General features: G+C 38.7%; 1 protein-coding gene across 2 annotated transcripts in view; it reads left to right on the plus strand.

The window, feature by feature from the left end:
- The window catches only part of LOC114871949, a 181,147-nt gene that overhangs the window by 82,300 nt on the left and 78,065 nt on the right, over positions 1-20,782 (plus strand). For both annotated transcript variants that reach the window (XM_029178570.2, XM_029178568.2), the window contains 2 exons: positions 868-1,051; positions 16,955-17,071. In XM_029178570.2, coding sequence (XP_029034403.1) covers positions 868-1,051; positions 16,955-17,071 — 301 coding nt within the window. The remainder of the gene's footprint in view (positions 1-867; positions 1,052-16,954; positions 17,072-20,782) is intronic.

Below are 20,782 nucleotides of genomic sequence, written 5' to 3' on the forward strand. Positions count from 1 at the left end.
TATAGAGTAATTCTTCTATAATTTAATTACATTTATCAGAACTTATTACGCGTCAAATTAAATATCAGACAAGTTATAGCAAAGATAGTTGCCAACGAGAGAATTTTAGATTATTTATACTTAATTAACATCGGTTCGGTGCGAGTAAATTTTTTTTATCGGTGGTTGAGTGCAACAGGTGTACGTTAGAAATGAGTTTTTTACAACTCAGGGAAAGGCTGATTGCCAAATTCAAAAACTGCCAACGAAAAACAAGTTTCCTCGGGCGTAGATTGCATAAGTTTAACCCTTCTTCTAAAACGATAAACAATATTCTGCTTGATACTGTGCACATTATAAAATTTAAAATTGCAAACTATTCATTAAGATATTATTTTCCCAATATATAAAAGTTTTTAATTTATTTCGAGTACGTAATTTTAATAAATATTGCTATAAGTTTAGGTTCTGATTGACTCTATCACCACGGTTCACGGTGGGTGGCTATGATTAGCCTTAATAACAGAAAGATTAAAATTCATCCGGTATCGAATTGAATCACGCGTTCAATCCAATCTATTAATTATACGCAGCTGAAACGTTTGAAATATAGAAGGAGGGCAAACAATTCAGCAAACCCGCATTTCAATCGACCGATAAAACATTATTTCCGCTACTATTACGCTTAATCTGAGCTGGATTATCACGGTGGACGATGATATTAGCCGCAAATAATTTATTGCCGTGGTTAATTGGATAAATCTAAAATAGATAGTTCGTTCAATGTAATTGTTCAATGTTTTGAGCTTTATGCATACTATAGGAATTTCTTATCGTGTGGCAATTTTGTACTGGGTTCACCAGAACGTTCGGTTTTCTTTGTTTCAGTGTGTAATATAACTTTGGACAGCAGACAGTTGTTCAGCAAATCGGGTCGTGGTTTCGGACAAATAAAGTCGCCGTCCCTTGAAGGACCATCGAGATGTACCTACAGATTCGTACCTGACACTGGCCAACGAGTCGAGCTACAGATATACCGATTAATCTCCATTGGACGTCACAATGGCACAGCGTAAGTACTATTACACCTTGATATACTCCTTTCGTTAATAGTCGTAAGATATCTACTAAAATTTTATGAAGGCTTAAAATATTAATATTAACTATGTTTTAATACGAAATCTATATAATTCATGCGTGGAGTTTTCTCAAAATCATTAATAATAATTGAAGATTCTTTTTATCCGTTTATTTCCGATACATTTTAAATACCATTTTTATTAATTTTGGCATTGTAGTAATTAATTTTTTTCAAAAGTCACAATATATATTTTTTTATTTATACAAAAACGTGGTAATGGGAACAAACAATGTTAAAAATATTCTTTGTTTCGTTGCCTCAATGACTATAATGGTTTCGTTAATGTAATACCATAGGTGAATCCGTGGAACGATATTCACGTCCGTGGTCGAAAACAGTATTCAAAAACGTTTTTTAATCATTTGGAACGAGCGTAACGATGTCGTTATTTTGTTGCTCCGTTGTTTTAATTAAATTAACATTGTCCATGCTCGTGTTCTGGCCAAAGTGCGTTTTGTCAGTTTGAAAATTGTTATTGCTATAAATCTCGTTCGGTGTTCGTTTTATCGGTTCTTTTTTCGTGCGTAAAACAATCCATTTCTCGTTGCACGTGCCACTTGACACAGAATCTGTAACAACAAATGGAAAAAAAATGCTCCCTGTTGCGCGATGGTGTTCACGTTTCATTATTTAGAGTACGTTCGATCGATTTTGCTGGACCAATGACCAACAAATATTGATTGTAATGCTAACGAACTGTTTAAGATAATACTTTTCATTACACAGAATAATTGTATAAAAATTTGAAATTTAGTATAGAAGTATAAAATTTAATTTCTGTTATTACTATCGCGATGATTCGCCTTTCGAGGATTAACAGAACGAAATAAAGAATATTTACTTCATTCGCAAGAAAAGAATCCTGAACATCGCCAAATTTTTCTGCATGATTAAAGTGACTCCTAAAACAACAGGAAGAAAAATTGACGTTAGAAAGTAGGTGCATCATAAATTGCGAACGTTTGAACGCTGTTGCTTTTAAGTCCAGCTATGGGCCGATCCTCTGACTAGAAAAGGAAGTCGAAGGAAGGCTTATAGAGGCCAATATGATTGGAGATCGCTCGTGTCGATGGCCGTTTCAATTTGTCATACTTCCGGTTTTGCGGTGCTCGCATCGGCCGCTACACTTAAGTCCCTCTCAACGCGTGTAGATGGGACAGAGTGGCGTGAGCAGCCGAGGTGATCGAACCGGAAAGAAAAATTACTGTTTCTAGAGGCGTCTTCCAAATCCCCCGTTCACCCCCCGTCGTTCGGCCAAGATAGCGAACGAAGTTCGCGGCGAGCGAAAAGGGCCTTCGACAAGCTTTGCGAAAGTTCTGACAATTTTTCTGAACGAAACTCACCCCCATCCTTTGCTCTTTTCTTCGCTCGGAGTCTAAGTAGAGCTTAGAACACGAATGCACGCCGCGTTCCGAAGTGCTTTGGGCTTGAGTAGTTTCCGTCCATCATGCTGAACGGGTTGCGCATAATAATAGACCTCGAAATAAATTTGCGAGTCCGCGTCGAAAGCTTTTAATCGATCTTCCAAGAGATCGATGCCAAAGAAAAGAATGTGCAAGTTGTTCTTTGACAGGGGGACCAAAACGAGATAGATCTTTGTGAATTATTTTACTACAGTAGCTATATGCTAGAACCATAATACTATGGGTTAATCTCTTTTCGATTGAACTGCGTCCGATAACTTTGCGCCAGTAATGAATTAAAAAATTATGATGGAATAATCGGTATTAGGGGTTTAGCAGAGTTTACTGCACATTTTAAGGAACGTAAAAATAACCGTCTGTTAAAAGTTTCGGCCATTGTACGAACAACAATAATTTTGGCTGAACTCGATAAGCCGAAGGAATACGCATTATGGCTTTTCGATACTTGCCTCGTGCTTTTCGCCATAGATAACCGCAATCTGACGTTCATCGCCGTAAAACCTCGATGTATCACACCGACAGGAGGAGCACTTAGCCCGTCGAATGGTGGAGCTGTTTTGCAGAAAAAGTGTTCGTAGGTAACGTTGCTGCGATAATTTCGCGAATTATTTCTCGGTGCTTTCACCGTTTCCTGCTTTCTTCTCGATTCGAAGGTAAAAGAAAAGAATAAGCTTAATAAACGATCATGGAGTCTGAAACGGCGTATTCGGAGGCTGTTAGTAAAGTTTCCTCGGTGTAGAAGTGCAAACATTCAGCATTCACAGGGCCGTTCATTACGGCCATCCCTTTTTCGTTCTGGCCCCTTTATTTTTCAAACTTGAACGATTTATCACCGCTCGCCTGTCCTCCTCTAACTAAAAGCTCCCCGAATAGACTCGTGAAAAATACAAAAAAGAAAAAAATGAAACGCACTTGAAGTTTGGCCGTTAGCGAATACGAGCGGAAGAAGGAGTCCTCGCGTTTGTACCGAGAAATATTGTTAGAGCCACGTGTACACGGTCGAGAGTTCGCCTTTTACCTGTTTCTTGAACGTTGCCGTCCAAGAAACTGCCGAGGCTACAGAAAAATTGCAAAACCGGCATTTTTCCGCGCCAAGGTATTCCTCGCGCGAGGAAACGTTAATGGTCCGTTGACTGCATCAGCGTAAACTTATGTCGCGGAATTCATGATAGCGTCGTGTTTGCCAGTGGAGACGATCGTTAAAAGTACCAAGAAATTCGGCTGGCTAAGTTTTTCAAGGAGACATAACGATACGACGCGGAACACAATTTCGCAGAGACCGTAAGCCGTAAAAGTTCATCGTTTCGGCTCGTTTCGATGCCTGTCCCATTGCGAACGTGAAATTGAAAGTAAAAGTTATTTGCACTTGTATGTGCCTCGTACACTTCGCTTTATCGGTGCTGTACATAGGTATTTACTTAGAAGAGTAGAATATGCTGATAAAATAAGGGTAATAGGGCAGATGTATTAGATTATCTGATATATTTTGAGAACATAAAGGTACTGCAAAATGGTACTTATTACATATTATTTAATGTTTGAGATTTGATGAAAATGGCTCTATAAATACAGTAACATTATTCGAGAATTTATGCGATCTCTGACCACACATGCATCTACTCTACTTAGAAAGTCTTGTTCTATAAACTCTTCTATAAACTCTTCAGATAGCTCTGTACATTAAAGAAATTGCTATTCTAAGAATATATTAAATTGTTCATCCTTCTGAGCGTCTTCGACGAAATGTTTACTCATTTTTACGTGTATTCTGCTTGCAAGAGCTTTGTTCTATCAGTCTTAATTTTGCACTGATTATTGAATTATAATACAAATAGGGCTTCACTTGTTCTATTAAAAATCTTGTTGTTCTTCTGCAAGAGAATTAATTAGTACTGTTAACTTGTAAAATTTCACTTACAAGATTAGTTTAATTGCGCAAGGGGCCATGGTTTGTAAATTTTGCTTGAAACGTAAGGCGCACCGTTTCCGTCGATCTTTCTTCAGCCTTCTCGCTTCGCATACGCGCGGAGTGAAATTACGTCGCTCAGCAGAATACTATTAAGTGAGCCGGTGGAATAGAATGAGCCCCGTGGGTGATGGATGACCTTAATTTTGCTATGATTACCGGCTGCTCGGGAATTTGTATGAAAATCGCTCAGGGCTGGCTTCTTTCATGATCCTGTAACGTCGGTTCCCCACCATCGGTCGCCGCGCCTTCTTTTCTTCCGTTTGCCTGCATTTTTTAATCGTTTCCCCTCTCGTGTCGGTTCAAGATCGTTGGCTCTAAAAGCGATAACGACGAAAGCTTATTAACGTCGTATAATACCGATGATCAACAATTTTCAGTCGATATTTATGCTGAAGTGTAAACCAGGGGATGAATTTTTCAATTGTTGAACCGAAAGAAATTAAACAAAAATCAAGGAAAATTCGAAATAGAATTAATATTGTTATCTAAAAATATCAATTGCTTTATGTAAAATCTATGTATGTTTCATGTAAATCATTTCAAATTTTTCTAAGTGTCCATAATTTACACTCGAGATCGGAACGTAGGATATTTTAGAATAGCAGCTAATCCTGCACACGGAAAGGATTGGAAATTGATGCTTAATGCGCCCGTGGTTCTTTCTGCTCTGTATTATGATGGTAATCTTGAAAAGCACGAGGCGCCAGCGTTCCGAATCGATGCATAGAACGGCATACATTCAGCTGGCCAAAAATGTGAACGTTTCTGGAGACGATAAAACGTGGAGGACCGTGTGCGATATTCGTTCAGCTTTAACGTTCCGCGCAAAATACCACCACGTATTATACTTAAATTCGGTGTGCCCCACCGTCCGTTTGTAACGTGTTTCGTGGCAGCTCTGGCTATTATGAAACTCGTTTTCCTTTCCGTTTCAATATGTTCCAGGTCCTTTTCTTTGTTTCGCGACCATTGTGTTAGTCATGAGATCGTCGTTCATTATATAATATTATAGTTAGCAATATGAAATTTCAAAAGTATATTACTCGTGCACTTAGATTAATTATTTGATTTCTTAGAACATACACCTACTTTTAAAATTCTTATCTCGCGACAATAAATACTTGATAAAAAACAACTGGAAATTGAAACGAGCTTTTCCATATTTTGTTCTGCTAAATTAATCCACAAATTCATTTCTATAAATTTCTTTTCACATGCGTTTTGTAAAAAAAAAAAAGGAACTGAAAATAAAAAATAACCGTTAACCGCTTTGGAAGAACCATTCGGAACGCGTACTAAAGTTCCAAGGTAATTTAATTTTTAGCGAAACGAGGCTTGCAATCTCACCGATATGAGCAAAGCTCGGCCAGCCATTTGTTTCATATGCACTCGAAAAAAACGAACTCGGGCTGAGCCGTGCAACGATAATTTCCGTTCGAAGAGTTCATCTCGTTTCAGGCATCGTGAAAGGGCTCGTTGTGCAGGGAAGTATTATACCGGGGCCAGGGTTTAAGTAGCTTCATAAATTACGTCACTTTTACGGCGAGATTACCTAATCCACAGGGGGTGGCTTTGGCCTCTCTTGAAAGGCGGCTTTCGCCACCAACCACCATTGTAACCTTGCGTGCATCGTCCGACAAAGCGACCCGTTGGATCAAATAATTTTCACACCGCGAAATGATTTCGCTTTCTCATTCAGTCGTTTAAAATAGAGCTGTTCGTTTGAGATAGCTGACTACCTATTAAGAAACCTTCAGAGATCAATAAATATTGTCAATACAATATTGACAACGCTATCGGATATTTATTGACAAACTCCATTTATCTGATACGGTTAATATTTATTGACACCAATAATAATAAAAATATTTCAGTTTTCATCAAACCGTTTCGTCAATGTTTCAAACAATGACAATAGATCAATCTATTATTTCGGATGTTCAATAATATTGACAGTACTGAAATATTGACAATATATTGATGATCTGAAGGCTATTTAAAACACCCAGTTGAAAATCTCGATTTGGAAATTGATCGACTTTAAACACATTCGACAAATACCGATAATTAACAAAGTAATCTACAAATAATAAAATACCAATATTTATTATTTACGCATTGCAATTATGGCACCATGTCTCTTAATTAGAATATGAAAAATTCTTTGTCTTTGCAATATAACTTTGAGAACAAGGAGAAGGTAATTATTTTTACACAAAAGAAACTTTCGAATTGTTGAAGTGTACAGTGCGATTTCTCACGTCACGAAGGGGTAGAGAAATGATTTCGTAAGGTTCGTGATGGTTTATCGATTTCTATTTGCAGCTGAGATTTCCCGTCATATTCGTGAGATTTCCCGTTAATATTCGGTTCGAAAGAAGCACTCGACACCAACGCGCTTCCAATTAAGCTCCTGACCTAAAAATCCCGTCGATCCGGCAAAGACGGATGTTTCGCGTAGAAATTTCGAAAATTTTCAAAATTAAAAAGATCGTAGCCGTGCGCCGTTAACTCTTTTCCTACAACTGGTGACAAAAGAGCAATCGTGTAATGGAAATTTTCGAAAATAAATTTTCATTGCAAAATACAGAGAAAGGGTTAATAAATCATGAATGACGATACGATGGGGAAAATACTACGGCTGATAGTTGGACCCCTGAAAACAAGAGAGACAAAACTGTGGTATTAGAGGCGGGATTCTAAACTATGGATAAATCGTCGCAGCGATCGTTGTGTTTCACGCGATTCGCCAATTCGAGCCGCTTAATGCACCGAGATTCTAGCTAATAAATAATGGAACCATTGTTTCGTCCGTTTCAGTCGATCGTAAAATCACGAGGTGACCGGTTTGCAGCTGCATTATTTCGAGAGGCCGATGCGTGGATGGCCGTCGACATCGATCCAATGAAATTTGTTTGACGCGATCAATTGTCATCCTGTCTATTGTCCTGTCAGCTTTGCCTAACGTTTCTCTGCCTCGATATACCTTGAAAAAGACAGACTGCTCAAATTGATTTCCTTTTTACCAGGAGAATAATAATTGCATTTTCTCGATCATTTAAAGTCACACGTAATTACTCACGAAAATTGGTGAGATCGATAGATATTTTGAAATTGTATTATTAGATACAAAGGAAGCTTAATATATACAAGCGAGATTTATAGACAGCAAAATTATCTTTCTTATTTTTGTTAATATGTTAAAATTTCTAAACGTATAAATATGTAAATGACTTTTTCGTAGAAAATAGAAAAGCTACATCAATTAACGCAAAAGTACAATTTTATCGAAAAACAAAAAGTTGCCTTTCATATGATTTTTGAAAGAAAGTTAAATCGGTTTATGTATCTTTGAAGCTATTCAATTTTTATCAAAAATACATATCATTCACTGTCATCAACAGTTTCGGAGGTACTCGCGATAATTAATTTAAATGAAACATCCAACATACAAGCGAACTTTAACGTGATGACACTAAGAATTCTAATCTAATCTAAATACTTGTGAATGCTTGTATTCTCTAACATATAGATATATAATACGTGCATCAATTCTTGAAAGTTTCGATGAATCGAATAATAATTAAACGTGGCGTGTATCGCAGCTACCACGTCATTGTTTTCGATTCAATGTCCGTTGATCCGCTGGAGGACAGAATTCATCGAACAACCAGTTTGGACCGTGGGTACGGTGTTTTCAGAAAACTTCGAATCCAATTCCCAAACTTTCCGCATTACGACAATGCCGTCTGAGTTCGAGGATTCATCGAGAGCACGGCGGTAAATGAGAAAGAGCTTGGGGATTGGGCGAGGGTGTAGGTCGAGAGTGGTCGGCCAGAGAAAAGAGGACAGACGTGGCTCTACCGCTGATTACACGCTCCACGACTGAATGAAATTTGTCTCGCCGGAAATAAATTAGTTAATGGATCGTTTGGTGACCTCTTACTCCCGCGAATACGATCATTTCAAATGTTAAGGTTTTTTTCTTTTTATCTTTCTTGCTGTAAATGACGGATACTTATTGAATCTTAATACTTTTACAGCCGCATACTTTATGAAATCTCTGACTTTTGTTATTTCATATTTCGTTTCGTATCGAAAAGTGATAATCAGAATAATTACGTTTGGGAACTTTGATGTGTACGTCTTGAAATTACTAATTTTCTAATTGGAATTATTACACAATACATACAGTAAAAATTTCATCGTGAAACAATAATTCACACATGCTGGAAAATTTATCAATTCGACGCCACAACCGCTTCCGCATTTTATCGAAGTTGCAACACACACTCGCGTGTGTCGCTTCGTTATCGGTGAATTACACCGGTATAGGCGTTCGCCGTAACAGCATTCACCACTTCAAAATGTTTAAAAATAAGTAAAGTTCGAGAGTATTAAATGAAAAGTTTGAATTTTTCTCATAAAATATATGTATACATAACTTTCAATTTTGTGCTCCAATTTTTCGAATATAAAAGCGTTACAAAAGATTCCTGTTTCTACGTCAGCGTGGAAATCGTGGAATTTATAGTTGGTTCGTAATTGACGAGGCGGTCAGAGAAAAATAAAGTCGGATCGAGCGTGCATTGTTGTGGCCGTGCGAGCGTTATAGGAGAAATTTGTTGCACCCCCTGTTTGGATATATCGAGAGTCTGGATCAACGTATTCTTTGTTCGCGCGAGTTCGATTCAACCTGCGTTTCACTTTGCCTTAACTTTCCTCGTTTTTCCTCGTTCGCTTCCAGTAGTAAATCGATCGTGTTTTCCTTCGTGATTGATCGATTTCAGAACAGGACGGAAAGGTGTGAGATAGGGGTAGCGTAGAATACAGATCAATGTTCTTTTTTTTTAATTCTTTGCCATCGTAATGTGAGATGTCAAAAACCATACAACTTTGAAGTTAACTTCTTTTGAATATTTTATATAACTCACAATTCTTCCAAAAGGGATGTTTCAAATATTTTTTTAAATTTTCGAAATGCCCAACTTCTTTTGCGAGTTACTTCGTTCAATCATCGATTAAAGAATTTTTTTACAAACATTCGCTAGAATGCAATTTTCTATCAGTCGGGAAGGTTCGTTTGATGAAAAACGAATTCATTGTGAAAATGTTCGAATCCATCGTTGAAGAATGCTCGTAGAATGGTATTTTTCGTCTGTTGTTTGCGTTATCGCGATTTTTCACGAGTTAGAACGATGCTGGATTAACCGAAGCGAGGGATCGACGTGGCAGACAGGCGATTGTTGATCACGATTTTCATGGTGTTCATAGGGTGATGCGTCCCGCTGCACCCGGAATCGTTTCGATCGTTAGAAATTTGATTTCACGCTGGCCGCATCCATAACGTCCTCTTGCACACGTTACGCGCGTACACACGTTCGGTTGTTGATGTTAAACGGTACACCGGAGAGTATGGAAAATAGGCTGGTACGCGTTTGCACATGGGCTGAGCCCGGGAAATGATCGCTCGAGTTTCCTCGTAAGTTGATCGAAGTTAGTAGCCTGTAACGACGAAATACACGCCGACCAGACAGAGATTCGATCGAACGATCGTGCTCGCGGAAATGGTTCGTCGCGTGGTTAATGTCGATTTTGCGTCACTACGTTCAACGCCAGCGAGCAGATAACTCGAGGAAATGGAAATTGTGATCTCGAGCCTATATTGTGTGAATCGCGTGGCATAGGAATTTTATAAATTCACCTTTAAACAAAATAAATCTTACATGTAATGAAAGATAACGAAGAAAAGTTAATACTAATTATTTTCTTAATTCAAACTTTCACGTTGCTAATATAGTAGAAACGGTATTAGAAAATATTTTGTGCTCGTCGCGAAATGAAACGGAAGCTCGTGATTATGTTCTTCGAGCCACCCTATGTGAACGTGCGGCCTCCGCCCTTTCATTTTCTGTTGCTACCTTTCGTATCTAGCTGGCGTAACGAGCACACCGCCAACGCGTAATAACTCGTATAAATCACCGATGGTTGCATACACACATTTCACACGATTCCGGCCGTCGAGCTGGCGATGTTTTAATAAAACCCGACGAGGTCCAATTATTCAACTCGCCGCCTCCCGTCTGAATTCCTTTCTCTACCAAACTCTTTTATATTTGGATCGTCGAAATATGAGCTAGTCTCTTGTGCAAGAAATTCCATCTACCCTGTTTTCTCTACTTTCGCGTAAACTATGAAATTATAGGATCTTATTTAAATTATTTTCCACTTTAACTAAGTACAAGAGATAATTCAAGCGATAATAATGCAAAAAATTTAAAATAGACAAAATTTAAAAAAAAGAAACTCTACAATCTGTTTGGATTAAAGGATCCGTAGGGAGATTGAATCTATCATTTCGAAAATTTTCGTTCGAAAAATCGATGTCAGGTTTGAAGCGCATTTCGCTGGAAATTCGTTTTCTATGCATCGTTGTTAAACAGCTTTGGCCCACGATGCTCCTCCGGACGTCATTATCTGAAATCACGCGAATCCGGCTCGACAGGTCTGAGCATCAGCCACGATTTTCAGGAGCTGTCATGTCGTAACGTTACCGAGGTTCGAACAGCATTTTCGAGAACTGGCCGTGGCGCTACGCCGCGCCGGGTGAAATGTCAGATGCCAAAAGCATACGTGGAAGTTTGACGCGTTCTCGACAAGCTTCGAGAGCGGAAGTCACTCGAGAGAAACGAAGGTGCAAACGAAAATCCGACCTCTCCCCGTCTTGCGCGTTCTGTTATTACGAATTCAAGAAACGAGGCAACGAACGAAAACAGGGAAACAAATTTCCGAACCAGCTGTTCTTTCACCGTTTCTGTTTGACCCTTGTCTTTTCGTTCAATCCATTTCCAAGACCTTTCTCCTCTTGACACGTGAATTTATCACTCTTCATTTATTTGCTTCTCGAATTTATTTCTAATTAAAAGTAGGCACACAGGCGACGTTGGTTGTTCTAAGGGAACAAAGGTGCTTCCAAATGTATAATTGGGATTGTTCGTTTCAGAAATATAATCTGAATTTTTGTCCCGGTTTCCCGAAAGTCCGCTGCTCGCTATTAATTCATTCGTAAGACAAGCTTACGAAGATTTTCAATGCATCGTAAAGTAGTTCAGGTGAAAAGGTTTGCAAAAACAGAGTTGGTGGGGGATGGAAGTTGCCAAGTTTCCCGTGAAGTTAAGTGTTTTCTTGGAGCAGCTAAAGACCCGTACTTTTATTGTCTTATTATGCAGCAGCAACAATTCTTATTTAAGTTTTCCGACAAAACATCTGCCTCGTTTTTCGTTTCAACCGGTTCGACTAATTTCATTTCGTACCACTGGCTCAATTTTACTTACCGTTCAACTATTCGTGTGCCACTCTGTTACATACATTGCCGACCATATTTGCTTATACATATACAACTTTGTATTTCAAGTAGCTTTCCTTCAATACATTTTTTAAAATATTTTTAAAACATCAATCCAAGAATCATCATTAGAAACAGCAACCTCTACTACCACCCAGAGAATTTCGATTCCACTTTTCGCACTGGAACAACAGCGTGGAATCAGTAACCTGTAATTACTTGACAAACGTTTCCCTCACCTGAAGCTTGCCATCGAGCTCGATTTTCCTCGAGAAAGCGAAGAAAATACGAGAGAAAAGGGAGCGGAGAACGGTTGTTCGTTCTTTCCCCAGGGCCGCGTCGGTTTACATTTAAATTTATAATCCGCTCTCAACGTGATTCCGTCCGAATGGCTCTGGTAAATTGATTTGCAGTATAAGTTGGGTCTTGCGCGTCACCGAGAGCGTCGAAGCCGGAGAAGTATGGTTCAGACCGCGGAAAGAGTGATGCAAAATACGAAACGACCAAAAGGAAAGGGAGCGAGAGAAGGGTAAGCGATTTCCGGTCGACTGACTGACATCGGTTGCTTATCGTTGCTCGGAACCAAGCTTTCTCTCGCTCGCTTTGCTCTACTCCTTTCTCGAGCGAGAAGGGTATGAAAAATTCTTCTAAAAATTGGGAATCTTCTAAAAATTCTGCACCCCACTTTGATTCACCCTAAATACAATCACACAAACATCGTTTTTTACGCGAACACAATGACAAATTTTCTCCTCGAGGATAGATCGGTGGATGTAGAAACGTGCATAGCCAAGCTGCAACTCCGTTTCTCGTTCGAGCCTCGAACGCGATTAAGCTACTCCGCGACAAGACGCGGCAAATTGCAAGGTATTTCGAAGAGGCGGTGCCGAACCTCTCTGCAGTGCACTGATCCCGTCAAACAGTCCTTTCCACCTTCAGATAGGTGGAGAAAGAGAGACTCGATTGCGACGTTTTACCACCGTGAACACGAAACTTATTCCAGAGTAATTACCTGATGACGAGCTCTACTTAATTATTCTGTTATTTCGTTTCGCTCCCTCAGCGTTTCGAATCGTTTGACAACTGGCTTTATGAATGTTACCGGCGAGGTCTCTGCTGCCATCACGCTTGAATTTCTTCCCGATTTAGTTTACGAGGCATCAGTTTCAGACTCGTCCTTCTACGCGCGTTTAGAAATTGTTAAGATATTGCTGAAATCTAACATTTACATCTAGATTTACAGATATTAATTAATTTAGGTTAGTTCATTAAGATTCATAGTGATTTATTTAAGGTTCCATCAAACGAAAATTACTTATCCGATTAATTTCAAAATTTTAACAGAGGTAGGAATTAAAAAAAGAGGAAAATATTGCATTCTATCAAAAGTATGACGTTTACGGGAAATCGAATGGACTTTTCGCTCGGTTGGTAACTTCATTTGATGAACGAAAGTACGAATGAAAGGGTTGGCCAGTCGGAAGGGGAGGTGGTAGGAGGATCGCGAGAAATAAAAGCATCCAATTTCCTGGGGATAACTCGCCGGATTTAACCAGACTCGGCCATACTCTTTCTCTTTTTCTATGGTTGTTGCTCGACCTCGAGAAAAGGTTGAACGTGAACGTTGGTTCACGCTTTTATCAGCGGACGCGCGATGCCAAATCCACCAGCTAAAGTGAAATGTAACGAGCCACGCGGCTCTGCTCTCATCGCGAAGAAGAACGTTGAAGCGGACAGCTTCCGGTTTCTCGATCTGGAAACAACGCGACAAGCGTTTCAATTATTTATGTCATTCCTCTGCCAACGATCGCGATACGCCCTTGTCGTTTCGCACTTTTTACACACCCTGACATCCGCTTGCTGTCATATCCAATTTTTATCTCTCTTTTTGTACACTGCACACCAGCAATCTTGATAGTCTATATAAGGCACAATTTTTTCTGATTCGTTTTTGTATGCTTTCTAATTACAAAAAAAGTCGTTCGATGATTCCTGAATATTTAGGTAAATTATCGTTCGACTGAAATATCGCAGACTGAAACGCTTTCCTTTTTGGAATCGTTCTGAAAATTTGATTCAGCTTCCATTCGTGACCTACTAGCGATAAAACATTCGAAAAAGGTGTTTCTGCAAAATGACACGTGAAACGCGCAATTAACGGTCAATTTATCGAACATGTAATCGTCCAGCGTGCAATTACGTTACTCGATGTGGCGTATAAAACATGCTTATTTATACCCTTTCATTTCGCGACCACGCACTCGTTTATAATGAACTGTGTCGAATCGATAATGGCAAGCTTAAATGATACGATCAAAGAATATGTAGGATTCGCGTAGTCATTTGTAAATGTCATTTTAAACGAACAACAAAGCTCGATGTTGTCGCAGTACTTGTATTATCTTCGTCGCGTTTGCATTCATGTGGTTCGACGTCGTGTAAACGGGTCACACGAGAATTAATCATGTTGCGGCTATATTTCTGTCGAAACTCAAATCATCGAGCTTGCGGTAGACAGCAGTGTTTGTGAGGTGTTCGTACTTTTATTTCATTTCAACGGAGCACGAGCGTAGCTGCATGCACTTGTTTGAAATTTGCATTCGTCACCGCCATACTTTAAATCATTCTGAAAAACCGGTGAAACATGGTCGACGAGCACAATACAAATGTCAACACGATACTTCACGCTAATTGATCACTGTGCCAATAATTTCTATTGAATCAAAAATAATTAATCACGTTTATGGAATAATTCAAATTTTTCTTTCTAGAAAACGAACAATAGAAGAGGAAGAAAATTGTTATTGGAATTTCTTTATTTTGATCCCACTTTGATCGCAACTATACTGACTCTGTAGAAAGAATTTATAATCTTATGTAGTTTTATTTTAATTTCCGCCTTGTATACCTTACAATTTCGATCATAAATATTCTATGAAATTTCACGGATCGATTCAGCGAATTCTTGAACAGCTTACAATCTACAACGATCAAGACATCGTCCGAAATTCGGTTGAATTTAATAGACAGTCCCAGTTCGAAGCGAACACGACCCGCAGCAACATCAATAACGTTAATTAACATATCAACGAGACAATCCCGGAGACGGGTTTCCCGGTGGTAATGCCTTTACCCGATCCGAGAGCATTCCCTATATCTGAGCTGGCTCATTCAAATCTTGATACAGCACGCGTGTACGGACGTTCGCGTACCATTGTCGCATCAAGGGTCGGATACGTGGACCCATGGTTCACCATTGTATCGGACGTACGGTGTTGAATTAATTGCCGTCCACCATCAACGATACGTAGCTTCGATTCGAGTACACCGTTTATCTTTATCGGACTCTTCGCGATGCCAGACGTATTTTGCGGCGCGTAATCCGATTGGATAAAAAGTTTTCATCGGAATTACGAGCAGCCTTGGCTATCGAAGGATACGTGACTTTTATCGAAACGTACGAAAAAATTGTTTTTTCTTCTTCCATTTTCGTTTTGGTTTTCCTACCGCGCTCGTTCGCTGGCTATTTCTGGTTGATCGAGAAACGTGTTACAGAATTTTGGTGTAAAAATAAGCGAAGTTGAAAAATTTTGTTCGTAGTCAAGCACTAAATGAACAGTTTCAATTCTTTCACGGGATATCCTTTTATATTTCAGTGTATAAAAAGTAAAAATGTTGTAAAATAGCAGAGCTATTCGCCAATTTCACTTGTTAAATTTATCGATTCCTGGGAAATGTCTCGAATCGAAATATTTAATCGTAATATTTAAAGTGCTATATTATTATAGAAACACTAACAATTTAAACATTTTTATGATTACAATTAGCAAGTTAATTTCAGGCAAAAGCAGTAATTTTTCATAATTTTAGAAGTTTAGTGAAAACTCTCTTCGTTAATTTTTAATCTCTTTCTTTTTTAACCATCTGTAACATAGGGAACTTATGTAATCCACTGGTCTATGTATAGGACGTGCTTGGCAGAAGCAATCATGCAAATTCAGACACAATCGATTCTCTTATTCTTTCTTTACTGTTCATTTCAATGTACCGCCTAACTAACTGACGGCACGGTTGTAGGGCGGCAGGACTTCAAAAGAATTAATTTCCATAATTATCTTAATTCCGTAAAGGGTCGCAGTTGCAGCCGCCTGCGGCTGGCATTCCCGTTTTTCTCACACTCCAACGAAAGGAAAGATAAGTAATTATCGAATTGCGTTCTTCCTCGTATTATCTGGTGAATCATTGCAAATAATCGCTAGCAACGCGATAAGTGACTCTTTTGTTAATTAGCACTAAACTGGACTGAAATGAAATAAATTCGTTCTAATAATTTCTTTGAAAACCTTTGAAAACTTAAAACTAGGTCACGAAAATTTTCTCGTTTTTAAGCAATATATAGCCTGGTACTTCGAATCAATAGAAGCTCTTCTAATACCTCGCTCCTATTTCACTAAAAAGTGTTAGATAATAATCAGCGAACCGTGTTATAGGGTGGTTCGTCCCCTGTTGCGAGGGAAAAGCAAGTACGATTGAATCAGCATAATTCGTCTATTGTGTGTTATTTCGTAGTCACTTGAATCCGTTGGCATTTACCAAGGTATCCCAGTGTTCCTCAATGTGTGAGATTTGGTATTGAACAATTTCAATATCAGAGCTGTAAAAATTAATATTGAAGTTTTCATAAAAAATAGTATTTAATATGTAATATTTATGAATCTTTATTAAAATTAGAACTGTAAGTGATTAATGTCAAAATTAGCATAACTTACCTTATGATTAATCAAATACTCTAAAAATTGTTCCAAAACAGCTTTGTTTATAAATTTCTTATCAGCATGTTTCGCGATTCGAGCGACAATGCCAAAATTAGATCGCGAAAATTGAATTATCCAAAACACGATAAATTTCTCTCAGTGAACGACAATCACTGTCGTGGTTTCGAGTGTAACGAAGTCAGGTGTGCACGAGAAACGAAGGAAAATGGCTGGTTCGAAGATTGCCAAAACTAATTAGCTCACGGGGAGTAGAGAAAGGGATGCTTTTGTACGGCATGGAATAATGGTTGGTTACCTAAGTGTATCGTCTTTTTGTTGCAGGTGCGAGGGTGGTTGGCTTCAGCTCGAAGGCGGTGCTCGAGTCTGCGGTCGCAACGAACGTTTTGATCGACCGGTCGTGATGTTCTCCGACAAACCGATCCCGATTCTCCACATGCAGTGAGTACAAACATACAAACCCTTTATCAACACCTTTCTCGTTCGATTTCAATGCGGATGCGATGGGAAAAGAAAAACCAGACGTCGAGCTCGAAATATATTTTAAATTCGCCTCTTTTATTTCACGTTCAACGAAGACAATTCCAGGAGTTCAAATGTGTAACGTATTCATGAGGGATTCGTTTTTTAATTAAGCCCCTTTTTCTACAGTTTTTATCGCGAGGAAGTGGCTCTCTAGTTGATTATATAAGAGCCACTGATGGTCGATAATCTATCGAATCCTCCATGGGAGGAAACTTTATTCGCAGGATATTAAATACTTGATTTCCTATTAATAACTAAGTAATCAATTTTTAAAGTTAGGTTTTAGTAGAATAATTAAAAATTGAGAGAAGAAAAGAAATTTCTTGAAATCAAGGTACTATTTCGAGTTATCTACAGACTTTCTGCTTTAACGGAGAAAGCGCAATCGGAATGAATCGCAGCTTTGCGAAATCGATTTAACGACGTTTTGCAAATTACCGTGGACGCGAGGGTAGAAGCAGACAACGATACACTAGAAGAGAGATAGAACTCGGGCTCCATTACGAAACAGGAACACGTACCTGGCTAAGTGCTTCTTACTACTACAATCCGCCACCGTTTCATTCCAGTCGAACGAACAACGAAAGCATTCGCGTATCGAGTTGCACTTTTTAAATACCATCAGCTCTCTTTCCCTTTTTCGATACGAAATAAAACAGAGCTGCTCTTCGTTGTTCTCTCGAGTTCTCTTGAAAATCTGACAACTTCTGTACTGTTCGTATTGGCACGAAATTTACTAGAGAAAACTTTTCATACGAAAAGAATTAAGATAATCAGTACGGTGAAAGATATTCAAGGAATTTAGCACATGCTGATTTCTCCTTGTAATTAATTGACACCTTTCTCTTTGTCCAACGTTCACACGACGTTACTCGACGTTACCCGACGTTTTTGCGTGACTTCATTTAAATGCAAATTAATTTACTTACCTTCTCGCGAAACGAAACGAAACGAAACCGTCTGTTATACGACGACTGCTTCTACTCTACGATTACTTCTCGTTAGGGAAACGTTGTTAATCATCTTCCTCGACTGTCATTAATTACGTCCTCTTAATGCGATTAATATTTCTTGCTGGAAGAAAGCTGTAGTATTTTTTTGTGAATTTTTTAGTATCTTTTTCATTCCAATATTTTATCGTTAGAAGTGGTATGATTTCTCGACGAAGTGTTCAATTGTCATTAACCCTTTTAATTCATGACCTTTATTTAAAAATTGAAAGATTGAGAAGTTATTAGAATTTTCTAAGTATATCTTTTGCAGTTAAGATTGTATTAATATAAATTTTCAAATTTCCTTTGTCTTCATAGAAGAACTGTTTTCTATACATAGAAAATAGGTACAAAAATTCGTTCAAGTAACTTCAAGTAACTTCGAGAAGAAAAAGAACGTTTCATTTGAATAATTGATTGGCGCGAAGGAAACGTAAGGGTATTAAGCAAAGATGTGGACTCAAGTTCGAGAATCAACCATAAAACGCATTCGTTATTTGTGTCCTTTAATTGGTGCTCACGGTGAAAGCAGAAGCGATGTCGAAAGTTACATTGTCTGAGAACGTTTTCGTTACGAGCACCTTATTAAATATTTATGACGGAATCGCCGTTTGCAATGTATACGCGTTCGACGAACGTCGTCGTATACATAAAACATCAGCGTTTTCGCTACGCATCTTGTACCTTTTGTTCGCGACGTTTCTTCGACCCTTGCGATTCTCTTTTCTTGCCGGATGGAGCACTCTACCATTTTCAATTCTCGAGAACGTTTTCCTCGCAATCAGCTTCCGTTCTGTCGCTGTTTTCTCTACTTAGACGAGATACTGTTTTCTCTACCTCGTTGTCTCGTATTTAGATCTGTTTACTCTCGACGATCTCTACATATTTTTATTAAAAACTCTGTTTTGCGAAGGATTATTTTTTAGAAAAGAACATTCGAACGATTGGCGATTTATAGCACATCTCTTCCTAATTAGTGTCACCACAAAACGGTGAACGATAACAAAGTTCATCAATGAGGAGTTTAATTATCGCGGATTCGCCGGTGGAACACGCAACAATTTATGAAATTGATGAACTGTCCTGCAGTTGTGCACGAATGCCACGAGACCGCAATACCGAGTCCGATTACACACCCAATCAAGTCGATTTATTTATTTCGAGTACCATCGAAGTCGACCTCGAAATTGTTAGTCTGTAAAATTGCCAATCGCCGCCATTAGAACGGTGATCGAATGACTGTAACGCGGCCTTGATTACCGCGGCTGACCACGAATTGTCAGCGAAGATGGAAATGAATAGTCGAGATCGGTGTGGGACTCATATGACAGTTTGAAATTGCAAACGTCGATCATTAGGTCTGATGGGTTCGCGTATATCAAAGTGATGATCACTAAAGCGTCATTTTCTACAGTCGATTGCTAAAACCAACTTGACTCGATAAATATTTGTTCCAATATAATATAACACCTGCAGGATATTTTAGCCAAATTGGGGTAAAGTAAATATTAAGAAAGTAATTAATTAATTAATGAGTTTGATCGCATACGGACCTATTTTACTTACCCAGTCATGTTTGATCACGCGTCGACCTATTTCACTTGTCTGTATCATACTTGCTAAAAATCTAGCATAAGAATGGTCAGTTGACGCGTATCAAGTACACGTTCAGATTCTACCACTGAATTCTGTAAGTAGAGCTGAAAATTAGGATGGAAGTTTTTGACCTGAAAACGTCTACCATTTTTGGCGAAGAAGATAGCCAGGTCAGCCGACGAAATTTATGTGAGTTGAAAAGTTGAATGTAACGTAACAAACCGGTGGTGGCATGCAGCTGGCATAAATGTGTCATAACGATCGTCTTTGGAAGGAATACAAGAATTCGTAGGGAAGAATCGTTGAAAAAGTTCGATGCTTGAAATTAAAGAGCAATGCAACAGCAATCTTCCCCGGTAAATCCGTGCGATTACGTGACTGGGAACAAGCAGCCGCGAGTTACTATTATTACCGGGACATCGGAATTACTCTGGTTTGGTTTTCCAACGGGGCTCTACGTACCACGAGGGAAAAAAGTTAAGTGGATTTTCGAAGGGGAGGGCGCGTTGGCACGAAAGCACGATTCTATAGCGCAGCGAAACGAAATCGCTGTCTACAAGATAGTTTATATTCAACCATTTATGGAGCTAAGGAGGGATAAATTAAGAGTAGCCGGCAAGAATTTCCTCAATGAATTTCGACTATCTTCGACGATAATTCTCGCTTTTGTTTCTCCTTTCAGCTTCCATTTATTCAATATTCCACCTTCCTTATCTCGATGGCAACATTTCGTAACATTCGAGAAGAACAAAAAAATTATTCGAAAAGTAATTAGAACACAGAGTTTTGAACATTTCAAAATGCCTCCAAAGATGAAAAAATAGTAAACAGAAAATGTTAATTAAGGATTAAATTGATGGCGTTTGTTCATACCAATAAATCTATCCTCGCTGATATTCCTTTGAACATAAAGAATAGAAATAAATTTCCAATTTCGAACGCATCGGTCTTTCCGCCCACCTGAAATCGAATTTTCATTTTGTTTCGTTCGATCACGCGATTGTGTTTAACTCTTACAAACTTCGATCTCCTGTAATAA

This window comes from Osmia bicornis, chromosome 1, assembly GCF_907164935.1.
Source record: "Osmia bicornis bicornis chromosome 1, iOsmBic2.1, whole genome shotgun sequence".
In the NCBI taxonomy this organism is placed as follows: domain Eukaryota; kingdom Metazoa; phylum Arthropoda; class Insecta; order Hymenoptera; family Megachilidae; genus Osmia; species Osmia bicornis.